This window comes from Dipodomys merriami, unplaced genomic scaffold (assembly GCF_024711535.1).
Source record: "Dipodomys merriami isolate MVZ:Mamm:240054 unplaced genomic scaffold, mDipMer1.0.p SCAF_323, whole genome shotgun sequence".
In the NCBI taxonomy this organism is placed as follows: Eukaryota; Metazoa; Chordata; class Mammalia; order Rodentia; family Heteromyidae; genus Dipodomys; species Dipodomys merriami.
In genome coordinates, this window is record NW_027204749.1 from 949,395 (window position 1) to 970,654 (window position 21,260).

At 39.0% G+C, this 21,260-nt stretch overlaps 1 protein-coding gene across 1 annotated transcript in view; it reads left to right on the forward strand.

Annotated features, from left to right (window-relative positions):
- Nucleotides 1-19,348, forward strand: part of LOC138841622 (zinc finger protein 420-like) — a 128,061-nt gene extending 108,713 nt beyond the window's left edge. The window contains 5 exon segments of the mRNA XM_070042398.1: nt 13,113-13,171; nt 15,971-16,097; nt 17,223-17,381; nt 18,312-18,412; nt 18,986-19,348. Of these exon segments, the coding sequence (XP_069898499.1) occupies nt 13,113-13,171; nt 15,971-16,097; nt 17,223-17,381; nt 18,312-18,412; nt 18,986-19,348 (809 nt within the window).
- Nucleotides 19,349-21,260: the final 1,912 nt, after the last annotated feature.

Sequence of the window (21,260 nt, forward strand, 5' to 3'; positions counted from 1 at the left end):
CCAGCTTTTTTCTTATGTGGTGCTGAGGAATCGAACCCAGGGCCTTGAGCATGCAAGGCAAGCGCTGTACCACTGAGCCACCTTCCCAGCCCCAGAACTTAGACTGCCATGTTTTGTTTTTTTTTGGGGGGGGTCCGGTCATGGGGCCTGAACTCTGGGCCTGGGCACTGTCCCTCAGCTCTTCAACTCAAGCCTAGCACTCTACCACTTGAGCCACAGTGCCACTTCTGGCTTTTTTCTTTTTGCTTATGTGGTGCTGAGGAATCGAACCCAGGACCCCAGGCATGCAAGGCAAGAGCTCTACCACTGAGCTACCTTCCCAGCCCAGAGAGAACTTCAATGACAAGTGTGGGACTTAGGTGCACAGCAAAATAGATCCATTACTATCACAACAAATAGGTGAAAAGGAAGGCTTCCTTCACTTATTTTTACCTACCCTTACAAATCCCATTGTGTTCAAAATAATAATAGAAATGTATGTGTTGATGCTTAATGTTGTACAACAGCTAGTTTATACATGACAGCAGAGGCCTAAGGTAGAGACCTTGTCATGTATAAACTAGCTGAGTGCGGTCCCTGAACTCTCTGGAAAGGAGGACTATACTATTGAAAGTGAAGTTATGTCACTTGTAAGTTTGTCGTTTAAATTCCAGAGGAAGCACTGACTAATTTAAATGAGTAGACTTTTTTTTTTTGCTGGTCTTTAGGCTTGAACTCAGGGGTCAGGTGCTGTCGCTGAGCTGCTTTTGCTTAAGGGTAGCATTCTACCACTTGAGCCACAGCACCATTTCTGGCTTTTTCTGTGTATGAGAACCTGAGGAACCAGTTCCTCATTCCTGGGATGCAAGCACTGTACTACTTAGCTACCTTCCCTGTCCTATAAGCACACTTTTTATGTTAAAAGAAGAAAGAATAGGTTGGTATGTAGTATCCACTTTCCATGTGCATGTCCAAAGGTTCAACCCCTCAAAGTGAAAGGAAGAATGTAGAAAATGGAATGACAGGAAGTATTCAGTTATAACTACAAAGAAAAGTAAAACAAAGGCAATGAGCAAGTAATTAGGTTTTTGTTTGTTTGGGATTGTTTCTTTTTTCTTTCAATTGTTAGCTGTGGGGTTTAAACTAAGGGAGGGCCTGGTATATTCCCTAATCTTTTCACTAAAGGCTGGCAGGCTACCACTTCTAGCCATACTGTCACTTGTAGTTTTCTGGCATTTAATTGGTGATAAGTCACAATGAATTTTCTGCTTATGTGGTGCTGAGGAATGGACCCCAGTGCCTCATGTATGCAAGGCAAGCACTCTACCACTGAGCCACACTCCCAGCCCTGCCTCCATTCTTAAAACAGTGTGGTTGGGGCTGGCAATGCGGGCGAGTGATAAAGTGCTTGCCTAGCATGCATGGAATACTAAGTTTGATGTCTCAGTAGCTAATAAACAAGAACAGCCCCCAAATACCCCTAAAAGCACTGGTGCTGTAGCTGAAATGGTAGAGTGGTAACCTTCAGCATAATGAAATTCAGGAACAGTTTTCAAGCCCTGAGTTTTAACCCCAGGAATGTCAAACAAGAACAACATAAAAAAGATGAAACGAGCAAATGAAACAAAAAACCAAAGTCAGCAAGTTTCATTGATAAACACAACACACAAATGCACACATAGACACACACACACACACACACACACAAATACACTTTTATAAAACCATATTCCTCTCCTTTATTATGTCTGCTCACCCTCCCTGCACCAACTGCTACCTACATCCACTGGAGAACTTACTCTGTGTTTCTCTCGTTTTTCCATTTTAAAAAAATTTATTGTGAACACAGATGCAAAGATCCTTAACAAGATTCTAGCTAACAGAATCCAGAAACACATAAAAAAAATAATTCACTATGACCAGGTAGGCTTCATCCCAGAGACACAGGGATGGTTTAACATACGTAAGTCAATAAATGTAATCCAACATATCAACAGAGCCAAGGTCAAGAATCACATGATTATCGCTACAGATGCAGAAAAGGCCTTTGACAAAATTCAACATTCATTCATGCTAAAAGCTCTGGAGAAAATAGGAATAGAAGGAACATTTCTAAAAACAATAAAAGCCATTTATGACAGACCAATAGCCAATATTATACTTAATGGGGAAAAGCTACAACCAATTCTCCTAAAATCAGGAACAAGGCAAGGATGCCCACTGTCTCCACTCCTCTTCAATATAGTCCTAGAACCCTTAGCCAGGGCAATAAGGCAAGAAAAAGACATTAAAGGGATCCGCATAGGGAAAGAAGAAGTTAAACTATCCCTTTTTGCAGACGACATGATACTATACCTCCACGATCCCAAAAACTCCATCCCCAAACTCTTAGAAATCATAAATCACTTCGGCAAAATAGCAGGATACAAAATAAACCCACAAAAATCAGTTGCCTTCCTATACACTGATAATGTACAGGAAGAGAGGGAAATAAAGGGAGCAACCCCATTCACAATAACCTCCCGAAAAATAAAATATTTAGGAATTAACCTAACCAAAGATGTAAAAGAACTATTTAATGAGAACTATAAAAAGTTAAAGAAAGAAATTGCAGAAGACACTAGGAAATGGAAAGACCTCCCATGCTCCTGGATAGGCCGACTTAATATAGTAAAGATGGTAATACTTCCAAAACTAATATACAAATTCAACGCAATTCCTATTAAAATCCCAATGACGTACATCACTGAAATACAGAAAACAGTCCAAAAATTCATATGGAACAACAAAAGACCTAGAATAGCCAAAACAATTCTAGGGGATAAAGACAATATGGGAGGGCTATCCATGCCGAACTTCAAACTCTACTACAGAGCTATAATAACAAAGACAGCATGGTACTGGCACAAAAACAGACCCGAAGACCAATGGAACAGAATAGAAGATCCAGAAATAAATCCACAGGCCTACAGCCAGCTGATATTCGACAAAGGAGCCAAAGACATACAATGGAAGAAACACAGCCTCTTCAACCGCTGGTGCTGGGAAAACTGGGCAGCCACATGCAGAAAACTAAAAGTGGACCCCAGCCTATCACCATGCACCAACATCAACTCAAAATGGATTAAAGACCTTAACATTAAACCTGAATTTCTGAAACTACTGCAGGACAGAATAGGAGAGACACTTGAACTAATAGGCACAGGAAGGAACTTCCTGAACAGAGTCCCAGGGTCACAACAAATTGGAGAGAGACTCAACAAATGGGACTAGGTTAAAATAAAAAGCTTCTGCACAGATAAAGCTATCGCAACCAAGCTAGAAAGACAACCAACTAATTGGGAAAAAATATTTACCAGCAATATATCAGACAAGGGGTTAACATCCTGTATATACAGGGAACTCAAGAAACTAATCCCTCCCAAACCCAACAAACCAATTACTAAATGGGCAAGGGAACTAAAGAGGGACTTCTCAAATGAAGAAATAAAAATGGCAAAGAAACACATGAGGAAATGTTCATCATCCCTGGTGGTGAAGGAAATGCAAATAAAGACAACCCTGAGATACCACCTTACCCCAGTCAGAATGTCCCACATCCACAAATCAGCCAACGACAAATGCTGGAGGGGATGTGGAGAACGAGGAATGCTATTACACTGCTGGTGGGAATGTACACTCATACAACCACTTTGGAAAGCAGTCTGGAGGGTCCTTAGAAAGCTAAAGATTGACCTCCCTTACGACCCAGTCATACCACTTCTAGGCATCTACCCTGAACAACAGGAACCAATATACAAGGACACGTGCACCTCCATGTTTATTGCAGCACTGTTCGCAATAGCTAGGATATGGAAAAAACCTAGATGCCCCACCACAGATGAATGGATCCAAAAATTGTGGTATCTATACACAATGGAATATTATGCAGCCATTAGAAATGACAAAATAATGGCATTTTCAGGGAAATGGATGGAGCTAGAAGGAATCATGTTGAGCAAGGTAAGCCAAGAACGAAGAGACAAACAGTACATGGTCTCCCTGATAAGTGGATGATGAATCCAAAATGTTAGGTGATATGACAAAACTAACAGGACTTAAGAAACAAAGAACTCCCACTCATCTGGTTGAACCACTACTAAATATCCCCATGCTGCTGATCACATATATGGTATATAACATATGAGCACCGTTATATATTACAGACTGTGATAGACAATTTGCTCCAGGAAAGTTAGAATGAACTTGTGACTTTAAATGAGCATCATTATTCCACAATACTGTGAATTTCCGGAAATTAAGTAATCACTTAATCACAATCAAAAAAAAAAAAAAAGAACCTTGGGGAAGGGAGGGAGGGAGGGGATGGTAGGGGGAAAACAATGGAGGGGGTAACAATGTTCAAGAGGAAGTGGAAGTGTACTCATTACCTCACTCATGTAACTGTAACCCTCTGTATAGTATCTTTACAATAAAAAAAATTAAAAAAAATTTATTGTGAAGATTAAAATATAAAAGTATCAATAATCATGAGAAAATTCAAATCAAAAGTACAATAAAATAACCATTTTATACATGTTAATGTGGCCATAGTTTTAAACAAAACAACAAAAATCCTTCCACAGTCTAACAAAAGCTAGGAGAGATGTGACAACAATGTGAACTTGGTGCATTTCTCTCCGGTATGTAAAACTGTCAAAGATGGGACAAAAAGTCCTAAAAAGAACTGAATATAGAATTACATAGTAATATGGTCCAGCACTTCTACACTTGTACGTAACTTAGAGAACAATAAAGATTTCGATAAATGCCATCAAATAAGGACTAAGTTTCAAGAAAGACAAATACCACAAAGAAGTCCAAAAGTATTTACAGAGATTAATTGAACTACTTATAACACACTCAGTCCTGTACAGCAGTCAAAATTATGTTTGAACACACTTTTTCAGCCAATCCATTAAAACTTTATTACGATAGTCTAATGTTATTTTTGTGGATGTGATGCCTGACCAGATTCTAGCCAACCTTTACCTTCCATGAGAAGTTACCTCCTAGGTGTCATTGAATCACAAAAAAGTGAAGTAACTTTGTCCTCACATTAAAAAATGAGAAACAAACTAAAGCAAATCTGCACTTATCTTAGAAGGCAAGATTTGATCATCTACTAAATCTACAAGCCATCCTTAGCTTTTTTAGAAACATGTTCCTAAAGCTAAATCTTTTTTTTTTTTTCTTTCTGTTTTTCAATTTTGGACACAGTTAGGTTCATAACATGGAATGTCAAACAGAGTGAGAAATAAAAGAATCTCATCAGAGATCCTTTCACTCTTTCTTGCTTTTGACAATGAGTAAAGATTCTGGAGCCATGGCTTAGAGAGAAGCCAAATGAGAGAGTCAGAAAAGAAACTGTGTGATTTTACCCTCGAAGTTTCTGGTCAGAACATGATAGTGTACTGGAAAAGCATAAAGCTTTCTTATGGGAGAAGAAACATTCCTGAATCAAGTAGAGCATTAAAGTCTCCACTAAAGACAAATCCACAGAAGAGTGAAGTCTTATGTGTTACTAAACAATATTAACAGAAAATACACCCCAAAATGTAGATCCATAAAATTTAAAAGAAACAACTTATATAGGGATGTACTTTTGCTCATAATTGTTGGTATACAGGAAATTCTTTTATCCAGCATTCTGGTTTTTCTTACACTTACCCACAATGGTAATTGATAACATAAAATACATAAACTTTGCAGTGACATTTACAAAAAGAGAAAATCTATTCTGTTTACTTCAGTGAGGTAGTTTTTGATAGGAAAGACCATATGAATCCTTTAAAAGCAGGTTTTGCACATTAGTAATGGGTTTCCTACATCACAAGAATGTTTTCTTACTTTGAAAAACTTAAAGTGAATTTATTATAGTCTAAGTGTTCACATTCACAATACTTAAGCTGAGGAGTGTTACAAATTTCATGGTGGGGTATTTGCTGTTTGTTTTGGGATTTGGACCAACCTCATCCACATTAGTGACTGAACATCCTGCCTTAAAATTTTCAAGTTTTCTATTTCATATTATTTTATTAGAATAGAATCTGAATTTAAAAGAGGACATTGTAACTGGGCTCTCATGTCTAATGGCTGTAATCTTAGCTACTCAGAAGGCTGAGATCTGAGGAAAGTTAGTATTATCCCTGCCTTTGCTCCTCATCTCCACCCAGACCTGAGCTCCTCCCAGACCTAGAGTTCCCTCCATACTGCTGACCACTCCCTCTCTCTACCCACACCAACCTGAGCATGCACCTACCTAACTTCCTGCCCCCAGCTCCTGTTGCTACCTGAAAAGAGACAGATGAATGTGCTCCCTCTCCTGGGAAATACTGTCTTTCTAGTAAACCTTATAATAATCTTTCTCCTGTGCTTGCTTTTGGTCCCCTGGGATGGACCTAAAGGATCACTACAAGGATGACAAATTGAAGTCATGAGTACAAGAGTGTCTGAGAGACTTATCTCCAATAAAGTAGCCAAATAATTTCATAGTCAGTTTCCAGACCTTGAATTCTAGAATCAGGACAAGCACATATATCAAGTTCATTGTATTATATTCAAATTATATTTTAACAATTGATTTGGAATACATATATAGAAAGTCTCTCTCATTTATTTTGGCTGTCATTGGGCCTGAACTCTGAGCCTGGGAACTGTTCCTCAGCTCCTAAACTCAAAGCTAGCACTCTACCACTTGAGCCACAGTGCCCTGTGAGTTTTTTCTACTTATGTGGTTCTGAGGAATCAAACCCAGGGACTTATTCATGCAAGGCAAGCACTCTACCACTGAACCACCTGCCCAGCCAGTCTCTCTCAATTTAAGTGATGTAAAATAGGCTAATTATATTAGTGGAGAAATTGTAATTTGTTAAGAACAGACACATTCATTGGAGTATATCTGTGCCAGCAGCATTTTGAAAGCCATAGGAAGTGCACAGGGTGAAAAGAGGATCAATGTGCTTATATAAGACATTTTTTCAAGGAATATTTACTATTCATAGGCTTCAATACACAAAAAGCAAGTTTATGAAGTCACATGGATGAGTACCAGAATCTCTAGGTTCAGGAGTATAAACGCACAACTCCTGACTCTCCATGTCTACAGGACCAGAGGTTTGTGAGCCAATTTCTGACAGCTGGAGGAACAAGTGCTAATGGCAGCACTAACCCAAGAGCCCATAAAATATCATCAACCCCAGACTAGGGAAAGATGCTAAGGGCAGACTCTGGCTCCCAAATCAGATTGCTTCAAGTTACAGCTCCCAAGTGCCTATGAAGAAGAGGCACTGGGCTTCTTCCTTTTGGCTCTGACTATGGAGTACAAAGCTGTACTTCAGAGCTCTTCCAGCAGCAAGGTAAAAGGAAAGAAACCCGAATTTGCAAACTAAAAACACCAACAGTGGCCAAGGAGACTCAAATGCCTTACCCTAGCCCCCCTCCACACTTTCAAAGGATCTGTGCCCCAATAAAAACTACAATTCCCATAATACCATGCATTCAACTAGAGGAAGTGGGCTTGTTACAGGGTTTGGACTGGTACTAGAGACTTGGTCCTAAGTGTGCTTGGTTGCTTGGGGACATTTCTCTCCCAACTGTGGGAAACTAAGGTGAGTTTCCTCTTGTAAAATCCATTTACCTCCTGAAACATTGTGAGATCAAACAAAACATAGAAGTGTATTAGGAGCATTAGATAATTTGGCTTTTTAATTCTTAGTTTATTAATGTAATTGATGTTATAAGACTCCATGGTTATTGATTTTGTTTTTATTCAAAGTGTATGTTCCTCTGAACATAAATTATGTCTCTGTTTTGCCTTAAAAATTTGAATATCTCTCCTCTCAGTTTAAAAAGGTATTTGCAGCTGGGTGCCAGTAGCTCATGCCTGTAAGCCTAGGTACTCAGGCGGCTGAGATCTGAAGATGCTGGTCTTTTAAAGCCATCTTTGGCAGGAGAGTTCATGAGCTCTAACTCCAATTAACCACCAGAAAAATGGAAGTGAACTTGTGGCTCAAGTTCTGGAGAGCTCAACTTGGGGGAAAGAGCTCAGGGTTAGTGCTCAGGCCCAGAGTTCAAACCATAGGATCAGGTATTTACAGACATTTAACTGATTGATTCTGGGAGTGTTCCTTTTAGCTTCTGGTCCTGGGGCCTTACCTGTAGGAGTTTGGTGGACAAAGGTTGAAGTAGAATGAGGAAGGATGCATATAATCTGCAGTTGTTGCCAGGTTGAGTCCTAGAATAAAGTGATGCAATCGATGGACAGATATAGAAAGTGTCTATAGCTAAGGTTGTTGCTGAAATAAAGAGATTCATCATTAGCCTTGTCTCTGTCTCTTCCATTATCATCCCCTTGTTCTTCTGGAGCACTGCTGGTGTTGTGGCTGGCCCCCAGCAGTGGTAGTATGCTTACCTAGCATGCATGAAGCCCTGGTTCAACTCCTCACTACCACATACAGAGAAAAAGCAGAATGTGGAAATGTGGCTCATGTAGTAGGGTGCTAGTCTTGAGCAAAAGAAGTTCAGTGGCAGTGTCCATGCACTGAGTTCAAGCCCCAGGTTTGGGACATAAAACACAAGAAATATAAGCTGGGTGCTGGTCCCTCATGTCTGTAATCCTGGCTTTCAATAGGCTGAAACTGAGGATCCCAGTTCAAAGTCAGACTAGCCAGCAACATGTGTGAGACACTTATCTCCAGTGACCACTAAAAATCCGGAAGTTTGTTGTGGCTCACATAATAGAGCACTTGAGCTCAGTGATGGTTCCCAGGCTCAGAGTACAAGTGCCATGACCCAACAACAAACAAAAAGAGGATAAAAGTATAAATAAATGCATCAGAAATACAGGATGGAAAAGTGAAAACTACACTTCACAGATAGTCTTGGAAGCACTCCAGTGTTTCCTGATCCTTTTCTCCTTGCCTCTTAGGAATTTACTTTTACAGAATGAAATTAGGTTTTCTTTATATTATCAGAGGTGCTTTTCAGTTGAAGTCTATAATCCAAATATGGCCTTTGATTCCCAGTTTTCATGAGGAATAGTTCAGCTCCACAAAATGGACATGCAAAACCCATACACTGGAGAAATAAAATCAGGTAAGAAAGTTTCCAATCCAATCCATCCCAATTATGTTGGGATCACCAAAAATCAAAATAAGTTTTAGGAGACAAGTATAGGATCTCTGATTATGAGAGAGAGAGAGAGAGACTGTTGCAGACCCTGGGGTACCTGCAGGAGCAGGCAAAATGTGAGCAAAGGCTTCAGGGCCATTGACTCCCACCCTCAGGACTGCAAGTCCTTGCCCTTTATGGTTTGAGGAAGTGTGTGCTCTAGCTGATTGGCCTGTGGCTTTAAGTGAAGGGAAGCTTTGGTGGAAAACTTAGATTGAAATAGAATGAGGAAAGAAGTGTGCTGTTTGCACTTTTTGGCAGAGTGGGCTTAGACCAATATTACACAAGCATTTGAGAGACATAGCAGAATTGTGCCATCAGCCCACTCTCTGTCTCCTTAATTACCATCCCATTGGACCACAGAAGTCTTGCATGTGCTCTGATGAGACTGGGGCAGGAGACAAAAGATTTATTCCACAGCTTAATGGATAAGGTCTGAGAAGACAAGTCTGAGGTGCCCTAGATATGTAGCCTAAAGCTACTGAGAGGAACTTTAAGTTTCAGAGAGGAGGTAAGACTACTAAAGAGATTTTCACATGCAAAAATGAAAAGACAAAATCAGACTGATTTGCAAGTGATTAAGCATTACATCAACATAGACCTACCCTAAACTTCACTTTTCTACACACCTGCATTCATTCTGACCCCCAAATCACTCTCTTTGTAGGAAAATCAGGGTAATGTGCCATGTACTTCAGAATCCATGTGAGGAAACTTTTCACTACTTACCTGAAGAAATTATTAAAGGACATGCAAATAGAGCACCGCAAATGCTCACAGATAGTGTACAAGCTCTGAGTTCAAGCCACAGGACCAAGAGCAAAAACAACAATCATAACACCCTTAGATGAAAAGCAAACTGCAGAAACAACCTAAAACTCCTTTTGATTTAATAGATAGAATTGGGGATGTTCTGGAAAATTAATTGTAAGATTTTTTTCGAAATGCAAATCAACACAAGGATTATGCTGCATATCCACGTAACAATCTTCGTATTCTATGCCCTTGTGTACATTACAGCAATGGGAATTGACCTGGTATAAGTTCAGTGTCTGTGAGTACCTTTGTAAGATGGGAGGGGAGATATTAAACAATTTAAGGCAAAAGAGAGATATAATTTACATTCAGCAGAACACAGGAATGGAACAAAAAGAAATGTATGAGCAACACAGTCACATGAACTCAATTTCATTATTAGAACAAAGAACCAAACAGTCAATGCATCCACTTGTCCCCATATATTTACATTTTGTGGCGGGTTTCAGGAAGGAAATAGTGTTTTACAAGTAAAATTCAGCTTAGCTCCTACAGCATGGAGAGAAAAGTCCCAATGCATTCAAGCACTCTTGTGACCAGGTTGGTGCCGAGCATTGTGGGAATTGTAGTCTCCAAGAAGGACATTTTCTTTGAAAGTCCTGGGTTGTTTTCATTGTTTTGGAGGGCAGAGGTGGGGCAGAAGATCCTTTTGCGCATGCGTCTCCTCGCCCACCACAGGCATTTTAAGTCAGCTTCTTCTGGATTCTTTCCCTTTGCCTTGCTGCTGGAAGTGCCCTGAAGTAAAGTTTGGCATTCCATAGGTGTTAGCCAAGAGTCCGGCCCACAGCTCTGTGCAGTGGAGCTTGGGAGCTGTAACTTGAAGGAATCTCAGGCTTTGGAACTGATGTCAGGTAGGAACTGTGTGATTGCTGCGGGAGTCTCCCCTCCATGGATTTCTTTTTCTTTTTCTGTTTCTGTTTGGTCATTGGTGTGGCTTAAACTCTGGGCCTGCAAGCACCATAACTGAGCTCGTCAGCTCAAAGGGAGAACATTACACTTCGGTTAAAGCTCCTACTGCCCCCTCCACACTTTTCTCCAGTCTGGAGTTGGTAATTTGCTTGAGGTTCAGGAGTTTGTGCTGTCATTAGGCTCTAGGCCCTGAGGTGCAAGAACCTGGTTCCCAAATATCTGAGAGCAAGCTTGGTGATTCTGCAGATGAGGAGAGCCCAAGAGCTGTGCACTTGTACTCCAAGACCAAGGGATTCTTCTATTAACCCATGTGACTTTATTTACTTTGCCTAGGTGTAAAAGGAGTAGAGGAAGAATTCTAGTGAAATTGTAGGGTTTGTGACTGCCTTGAGTCCTCTTACATTGAAGTTGAATTTATTGCTTCTGTGTTGTTTCTCCTAGAGATATTTTAATCTGTTTGGCTTGAGTTTTTAATCTCCTGGGTTGAGCTCACAAGTATTTGTACATGACCCTGTTTCTAGAGACAGTTGTACATGGGATATTGGATATTGGTCCTGTATTTTTAGGAATGAAGCCTAGCAATGTTTGAAGCAGAGCACCCTATGAATAGGAATCTCCATCATAAATGGACAGACCCTGTCAATTCTGAGAATCCCTAAAGGGAAAAACAGAAAACCACAAGAAGGGGAAGATGTTGCTAGCTTCCTTTGCTTTATGCAAAAATTGTTGCTACTTCCCTGAGCACCAGATTCACATGGTACTCTTTCCTACACCACTCTCAATCACTTTGTGTTGTTGCAAGATTTAAACTAATTTCTAGGAGTCCTGATGAGCTGGATTGAGGAATAAGCCAGAGCATAGTTATCAAAGGATATCTGAGGCTGTGGTTTGGGATGTTGGAATAATTGTTATGACTGAAAGTATCTATTCATGTAGTAATCCCTAATCCTCTTCTTGCTAATTTATTCAGCCTGTTAACAATGATTTTTAGTATGTCATCATGCAAACTTACATTAAGTGTGCCATCTATGGATTTGCTAATGCTAGCTCTAATCAGTTGGTTGTGCCTGGTAGTACAGAAAGTGTTGGTCTGGGACATGTGGCCTAAAAAAGAAAATTCACAGAAGAAAACTTGAGGTAATATGTCTTACTCAAGATTGTATGCTTTGTAGGTGTTACTTATCTTCAGGTGTGTCACGCCTATATCGATTATTTTATGTTGTATCTTTAGGATGGCCAAGGTTCTTCGCATGACTGTTTAGGGAAATGAACCTTAGGGACTTCTCAAATCTGGGTTACCTCATGTTTACTCATGTCCCTTTGGCCAAAGCATTTTAAATGGCAAATTGCTAATCATTGCATATGTGTGCAATGGGTAGAGTGAAATGTGCCATTTGACACCCATTATTGAAGTAGTATAACATAAGAAATATATTCTATATACATTTTTCTATCTAACTTTGGGTGAAAATTACTGAGTTACATCATACATGCTTTCCATGGTGTTTAAATATGTAAATGAATGTGGTAGAACACAAAACCCAAGGATTCCTAGGATACTTTTGCATTAAAAAAGCAGTTCATGGGCTGGAAAAGTGGCTCAGTGGTAGAGTGCTTGCCTTGCATGCATAAGGCCCTGGGTTCAATTCCTCAGCACCACATAAGCAGAAAATGCTGGAAGTGGTGCTGTGGCTCAAGTGGTAGAGCAGTAGCCTTTAGCTGAAGAGCTGAGGGACAGTGCCCAGGCCCAGAGTTCAGGCACCAGGACTGGCAAAAAAAAAAAAAAAAAAAAAAGGAAAAAAAGCAGTTCATACATCCTGAAGTATATTCAGTAATAACGAATGACTTTTAGTGGAAATATATGTATTTGCTTTCAATTATTCAATAATTTCAGTGGGAACATTCATTTTTTCCAATTTAGTGTGTATATAAATATATAAATTAGTAGGTTAAATAATATCTATTTATCAGGAAATGGGCTGGATTTGTGTTTATTGGACACTTTAATGCTCTGCCTAAGACATTAAAAATTCTTCACTTATAAGAAGGCTTTAGGTTTTCACAATAAAAAATAAATAAAAATTAAAAAAAGAAGGCTTTACAGTTTTCCAGTACATGTATCATGTTTGCAAGAGGAAATTCTGGGCCCAAAATCTCACAGATTCATTTCTGAATGCATCATTTCCCTTAAATCCCAGCCATGCTTCCCGAATCTTCTGATCATTGTCAGCAGCAAGACAGAATGAATGGATCTCTGGTGAGTTGATTTTTTTATTTTTCATTTGTTTTCCATTCCACCATATCAACCTAAAGATGTCCAACAATTAAAAACAATACCAACCACACAGATTCAGCCTCAGTAACATTTTCATACATCAGATAAAGAAGGCTTGTAAATTAGCAGATAAAGATTGCTTGTAGGTTTAGCAGATTGAATGGTTATATTCTAAGTTGAATTCAGATTGGCTTCAGAATGTCTAGGTTTCAACATGTCATAAAATGTGGTCACACCTGTTATGTGATGTAATGACACAGAACAGGTTATTTCTCATGGAAGTTGAAGGATAGATTGCCACCAGATCACTTCCTCATGAATAACATTAAACTATCTCAATGAAATTTTCCAGGAATTGCTGAAATAGTGTGGTCATGCACACCTTTGTGTGTTATTAAGGAATGATTAACCTATATGTACTTAAATTACTTTCCATATATAGTTCTTGGACTGCTTCATGGTCTTGGTCTTACTTGAAACTTAGCCTGTATTTGTTGCTAAGCTTTATGGTCTTTCTACACATTCCTGTTTGTTTTATAAAGTATTCTCACAAGATTGGTTTCCTCTATTTTCTCCCTCCATTTTTGATTTTCTACTCACTAGTGTTGGTTATTTTTCTTACTCTCTCATTGTATCTTTTATCATTTTTTTCTTTTTTCAATCCCTCTTTCCTCCATATGTGTCTCAGTTGTTTCTTCAAATGATCTATCTGGAACAAGATTCTCTTAGAGATCAGCTTTATGTTGCTGCCATGGCTCTTAGGATTGACAGTTTTCTTACCCATAGTATAGGAAAATTGTTGCCTAGAGAGTTCTACAGGATTCCAGAAACAAAGAAAATTAGAGAAACACAAAAACATAAACAGATAGACTTAGGGGAAACCAGGGTTCTGAAGGCTCTCTGGCACTTGGTCCCTGGGTGCCATCAAGCTAGCATAGTTCCTTGAGTTCACACAGGGAAGATTACCATTGATAACATGCCAAAATGAAGTATCTATATTAATAGTACAATCAGAGCCACAACAGGTTGTGAGGAAAACATGTTTCCTTATTCTCCTGAGACAGAAGACTGGCATCAAGAGAAAATGCAGACATGGAGTTCACCTTACCTAGCCTTCAAGGTGAACAGCAGCTCAGTTTCAGATGCTATCTTTCCAACAGTATGGAAAAGGCCTGTACTCCAGTCTCTTAACCCTCTCCAGAATTCTCTTTTAACCCTTTTGCGGCCAGCTCTCATTTCTCTCAGTGGTGTCAGGCTGGAATTCCAACCTATCAAACCTTTTCCCCTTCAGCTCAACTTCAGAGTTCCCTACAGAAAAGTACTTCCTTCTACCAATTGATACACTGCAAGAAAATCTGTTTTCTCCTGATTTTGTGTTGGTCTAGCTTCATTTGATGTGCTATTCAGTTTTGTTTTTCTTTCCCACTACTTTTGAATATTTTAATTCATTGCCAGTATAAGATTGGAACTAGTGTTGAAAAAAAATAATACAGTGACAAGATGTTCTCTATTAGAAATATCACTTGTCACAAAATCTCACTGATGTTGGCTCACTAATTGATTTTGACCTCTGAGGTATTTTACTATTAACTAACACAAGTGAAAATATAACCTTAGAGATCTACTGGAGAAAGGACTCAGGAATATGTAACACATTTGAGCATTTGGTCATATTTATCATTTTTGTCATCTTGAGTGTTCCTTGAGCCTCTCTATATTTGCCTTCACCTTCCATGAAGGGCTATTAAAATGAAAACCTTGTAAGGAACATTTTTTTCCCTCCACCTTTATTTTGTATTGTAGAATGTAGGCAAAGTTTACAAAATTTCATGGTAGCAGTTCTTTTTTACATGAGAAGGAAATATCAGGATATCTATGACCACATTTCAATATTTAGCATTTAAACCAAACATGGTAAACCATGGATATTTTATGTGGGAACTCAATTAAATCTTATAAGGGCCTAATCAATCATTAGTTACTTTCTGGAGTACTGTTACTCTTTTTTTTTTAATATTCATGTGGACACTGCTTTTCATAGATCTAGCAATGTTCTATGTTCTGTATTCCATGTGATATCCTGAATGTGTGCTGCTTGCTTTTGAGAGTACTTGTTAATAGAAGGTCTAAATAGGATTTATGGTGAAGCAGTATGTGTCAAACAGGAAAAATATTGGTTTAATTCATTTTTACCCTGGTATGTAATGAAATTTTATCAAAAATAATAATATAATTTTTCAGACACCTCCTTAGATTTAATGTTATCATGCCAGATTATTGTCTCCTTAGAGTTTTTATCTTGTCTCTATCGCTAGCAGCAGAAATGTGTTTGCATGCATTATGGAAACTGTAATTCTTTATTGGTCTTGGGACTTGAATTCTGGGCCTGGCTGTTTTTCCTCAGCTCTTCAGGGTAAGGTGAGTGCTACCACTTGAGTGACAGTGCTACTTTCATTTTCTGGTGGTTTTTTGGAGATAAGTGTCTCATGGACTTTCCTGCCTGGATTGGCCTTGAACCTTGATCCTCAGACCTCAGCCTCCTGAATAGCTAGGATTACAGGTATAAGTCACCAGCACCCTGCAAATCTGTGTATTTTCATGACCAGGTTTATGTATTGTCAAATATTTCTAGTTTGGTATTTAATTCTTCTAGTGAATAGATAAAAAAGCTAGCTGCAAACATTTTATGTAAGACAGAAGCATACCTGCAGCATAATGAAATTCCAGGTTGGAATTCTCATAACCCAGGTCTAATTTCTTGATGGAAATGTGCCATTATAGAAGCTGATATCATTTGATGATGTGGCTGTGAACTTCACCTGGAAGGAGTGGCAGGATCTGGATCCTGGTCAGAGGACCCTTCATAGAGATGTAAGGCTGGAGACCTATAGCAACTTCATGTCCTTGGGTGAGCAAAGGTTATTTTCACTTGGAAGATCAAGTGCCTTTATTTTAGTAGACATTAGACTATTTATGTTATTTAGGGAGAAGATTCCAGTCCATTCCCAGGTAAAAAACTGCTAGTATAAAAGCCAGTCAAATTTGAGTCTGAGAGCTTGGTGTTGTTTGTCTTTCACACTAGTGCTTGAGCCACAATTCTATTTTCACTTTTGTTTTGGGGTATATTCTGAGTTTCCGTGCCCAAGTTGGTTTCAAGCCTCCTCTTCTGATCTCACCTCCTAAGTGTAGGATTACAGGTGTAAGCATTTGGACCATTACAATTTCTAAAAAAAAAAAAAAAAAGATTCCAGGCCATGGGAAGTGTTATTTTTTTCTAAGGGAAACTTCAACTTCATTAAATGTAACACAAGAGCTAATTTTATTCTCGTTCTTTAAGAAGGCAAATCAATAGTTCGAGAAAAGTTCTAAGCTATGATCCACTAATAGGAGACTGACTTCCCAGACTTGGGTAATTATTATAGGTGGATCTACAGTCTAGAATAGCCCATACATTACTACTGATAGTATGCTCTGGAAATCAATAGGTAAAAGTTTGTATTTGTAAGCCAAACCTGCTACAGGTTTTAGTGCTTCACGCTACCAATCCTAGATACTCTGGAGGCTGACATCTGAAGGTTTCAGTTTGAAACCAGGAGCTGTAGAAAAATGACCATGAGACTCTTATCTCCAATTAACCATTCAAAAACTAGAAATGTAGCCAAGACTCAAACTAGTAGAATGCTATCTTTTAGCAAAAGAGCTGAGTTCAAGCCACACAGTTGGCAAAATAAACCCAAAGCTGGATGCTGCTCCACCATGGAGCTGTTAAGAATTGAGAAACCATGGGCTGGGAAGGTGGCTCAGTGGCAGAGAAATTGCCTTCCATGCATGAGGCCCTGTGTTGGATTCCTCAGTACCACAGAAGCAGAAAAAAAAAAGCTGAAATTGGCTATGTGGCTCATGTGATACAGTGCTAGCCTTGAGCTGAAGATCTGCCGGACAGTGCCCAAAACCAGAGTTTAGGCCCCAGAACTGGACCCCCAACCCCCAAAAACAATTGAGGAACCAGATTTAGGAGCAACCTTGTGAACAGGATGTCTGCGACCTTATGTTAATGATGACCCAACAAGAGCAATAATTCTCCAGTATTTCTTAATCATAGGACACTGTGTTCCTAAACCTAAATTGATTGTGATGCTGGAGCAAGGTGCAGATCCATGGATAAGAGAAGCCTCAGACAAGAATTTTATAGGTGAGTTAAAGCATCTTGAATGGTGATGATGGGTCCAGAGCCCAGTTGGTCTGTTTATATTGAGCTGTACAGAGCAATAGTATTCCTAGTGCCCCTGAGTCATGTGTGGCAGAGAAGTAGGTGATCCTTTGTCTCAAGGAATTGTCAATCCAGAATTCACATGGAGGCAAACTGAATTTGGTGTGCCAGTGTATTTAATGTTAGCAATTCTTTGTCTGTAGAGAAGTCATTCTTTTTTTTTGTTTAGTTTTGATTTTGTCGGTCGTGGGGCTTGAACTCTGGGCCTGGGTGCTGTCCCTCAGCTCTTCAGCTCAAGGCGATTGCTCTACCACTTGAGCTACAGCGCCACTTCTGGTTTTCTGGTGGTTTATTGGAGATAGGAGTCTCACGGTCTCTCCTGCCTGGGCTGGCTTTGAACCGGGATCCTCAGATCTCAGCCTCCTGAGTAGGTAGGATTACAGGCGTGAGCCACCAGCGCCTGGCGAAGTCATTCTTTAAGAGAAAAAGACAATAAGAAATGTACAAAAGGAGATCTCATTTTCTTTTAAACTAGTATTATGCAGGAAGGAGGAAAATAGGAGAATGGTAGTGCTGCTATTCTCTCATCAGGACAATAGCTTATGAGTTGTGCTGGGCATAGAGTGACATTCAGAATGGAACCATTAAGAGTATGTTGATGAATAGTTTCAGTAAATATTTGCTAGAAAAAAATAGAAAAATCTGAAATACAGAAAAACATTATTTTCCATTTTAAAATGTCAGTACTACATTCATAGTTAGTACATGCAGAGAAAAGTTTATATTCTGCATAAAAAAATGCTTTGATATTTGAAAATCTTGTAACAGTTAAAATGTGAGAAAATACCTTTACAGTAAGGAATTTATGGATCTCATTTATGTTTTTGTCTATTTTTCTATTATGCATTTTAGATGTAACACAAATAGAGGATGTGATTAGCACCTGTCAGGAGAATCACAATAAATATCTCTCTGAAGTAGCAGTCATGAATATTAACCCAGAGGAGGAAAAAGTGAGACTTATAAGAAGTTTTAATTTGAGCTCAAAACAGAAGTCAGAACTGATTAAGAATAATGGGAATTCCTTAGGGATGAGGACAGAAAAGGTCACTGGGTGTCAGAACATGGGTGTTTTCAGTGAACCTGGTAAGATGTGTGCTGTACATAGTCCCCAGGTGTCTTCTGTAGTTGAAGAATATAAACAATGTAAAAGGTCTTTCACTGAGAAGACACACTCTGTTGTCCCTCAGAGAACACACACAGGAGAGAAACCATATGAAAGTAAAATATATCGAAAGATTTTCACCAGTAAGGCATACCTTACTGTCCACCAGAGAACACACACAGAAGAGAAATCTTTTGAATGTAACATTTGTGGAAAGTCTTTCACCTGCAAGACATATCTTACTGACCACCAGAGAACACACACAGGAGAGAAACCTTATGAATGTAACATGTGTGGAAAGTCTTTCACCAAGAAGTCAGACCTTACTGTACACCAGAGAACACACACAGGAGAGAAACCTTATGAATGTAATATGTGTGGAAAGTCTTTCACACATAAGTCACCCCTTACTGTTCACCAGAGAACACACATAGGAAACAAATCTTATGAATGTAATGTGTCTGGAAAGTCTTTCACCCAGAAGCTGCACTTTACTGTCCACCAGGGAACACACACAGGAGATAAACCTTATGAATGTAACATGTGTGGAAAGTCTTTCACCCAGAAGATACACTTTACTGCCCACCAGAGAACACACGCAGGAAAGAAACCTTATGAATGTAACATGTGTGGAAAGTCTTTCACCCAGAAGATACACGTTACTGTCCACGAGAGAAGAAACACAGGAGAGAAACCTTATGAATGTAACGTGTGTGGAAAGTCTTTCACCAAGAAGTCATACCTTACTGCCCATCAGAAAACACACAGGAAAGAAACCTTATGAATGTCATATGTGTTGAAAGTATATTTCAGCCAAGATCTATACATTACTGTCAACCAGAGAGCACACAGGGGAGAAATTTTATGAATGTAAGCTATGTGGAAAGTCTTTCACCCAGAACATACACCTTTCTGTCCATCAGAAAAAAACCCACCAGAGAGAAATGTTATGTATGTAGTAGGCATGGAAATTCTTTCATCTGGAAGGCAAACCTTAACATCAATCACAGAACACAAGGAGAGAAACTTTATGAATGCAACCAGTGTGGAAAGACCTGGAGGTCACAGCTTAACACACAGAAGTTGATTCACACAAATGAAATAACTTAGGATTGTACCAAGTGGGAAAGTCTTTGACTTGTAAGACACAGCTCATGCTTCATCATAAAACACACAAAACACAGACACACACACACACACACACACCCTCACACACAAGGAGGAGATAAATCCTATGTAGGAAAAATAAATGGAAACGTTTTCAAGAAAAAGTCCTAACTCAGTTTGCATCAGAGAACCGACACAGGCGAAAATATACAAATGTAACAATTGTGCAAAGTCCTTTACCAAGTATTCATGGATCCAAGTTCATAGGACACACACAACAGAGTAATCTTAAAAATATTACAAATGTGAATAAGGGAAACCATGGGACCTATTATTTGCAATATCTAGTATATGTATGAGTCAAGCAGAAAAGGTCAGATAATGTGCTGTTAGGAAAATGAACCCTTAGCTATGTATTTAAATATTTTTTTTCTTTCATGCATTTCTTTCTAATGCATTTATAAGATTATTTCTTTGTTGCTTTGTATGTCCCTCCCCCACAGTATAATCCCTGCTTTCACTATATTTGATGTCAGTATAATTGGTGGAGGAGAAGCGGAAAAACAAGTCATTTAAGCATACAAGTGGACCTGTTGCAACTATGAGAAGTACAAGTTGTCAAGTCAAAAATGAACTTTTCAACTTTGGTGTGGGGGGGAGAATAGGGTGGTGGAGTAGGGTAAGGCTGGGAAGCGATGTGAAGGGTAAACAAAGGAGGAGGCTGCAATGCTTGATAAGAAATGTACTCATTATCTTGCCCATGTAATTGTAACCCCTCTGTACAGTATGTTCACAAAAAAATAAAGTAAAATGAAAACTATTACAATGTGGAAATCCTTTGATCAGATAGAAATACCTCATGTTTATCAGAGAACTGAGTCACATAGGAGAAAAGAAAGTAGTACATAGAACATATGTGAAATGACTTTCAATCAGAACTGAGTCTTCAGCATATGTGAGAGCAGAGACAGGAAAGAAATTATGAGTATAGAAAACATTTTGCCCAAAGTCCCATCTGTACAGGTATCAGAGACCTGGACACATGACATAATCTCTGTAAATATAAACATGAGAGGAAGTCTTTCAACCAGAAGCCAACCTTCAGCAAATGTTAGAACATTCACCCAGGAAAGAAGCCCAGTGTAGGAAAATCTTTGTCAGAAAACCTCTGTAAATTGTACGGAGAAATCCTTCATGGAAGAGGTAAGCTAGGTGTGAAGGGAAACCATTCTTCACTCTTCAGCTTTCTTTGAGCCAACATTTGTCATCCTCTCGTCGTGTTGAGTGGAGATGGTGTCATTCAATATTATCCTTTGGCAAATACTTTTGCTTGAGCTCAAAATTTAAGGGATTTACTGCTCACTGAGTTGGTAAAGTACCCTTTCTTTCTTTTAATTTAAAACCTGCAATTAAAAATGAGCAATGACACTCCCTCATGTGTGGAATCTTAGCTACTCAGGAGGCTGAAATTAGAAAATTAGTATTTGTAGGCCATTCAGTGCAAAAGCTTCATGAATATGTTTTCTTAGCCAATAAAAGGATGGATCTGGTATAATGTGCCTATCTTGTTTGCTACTTGTGATATGTAC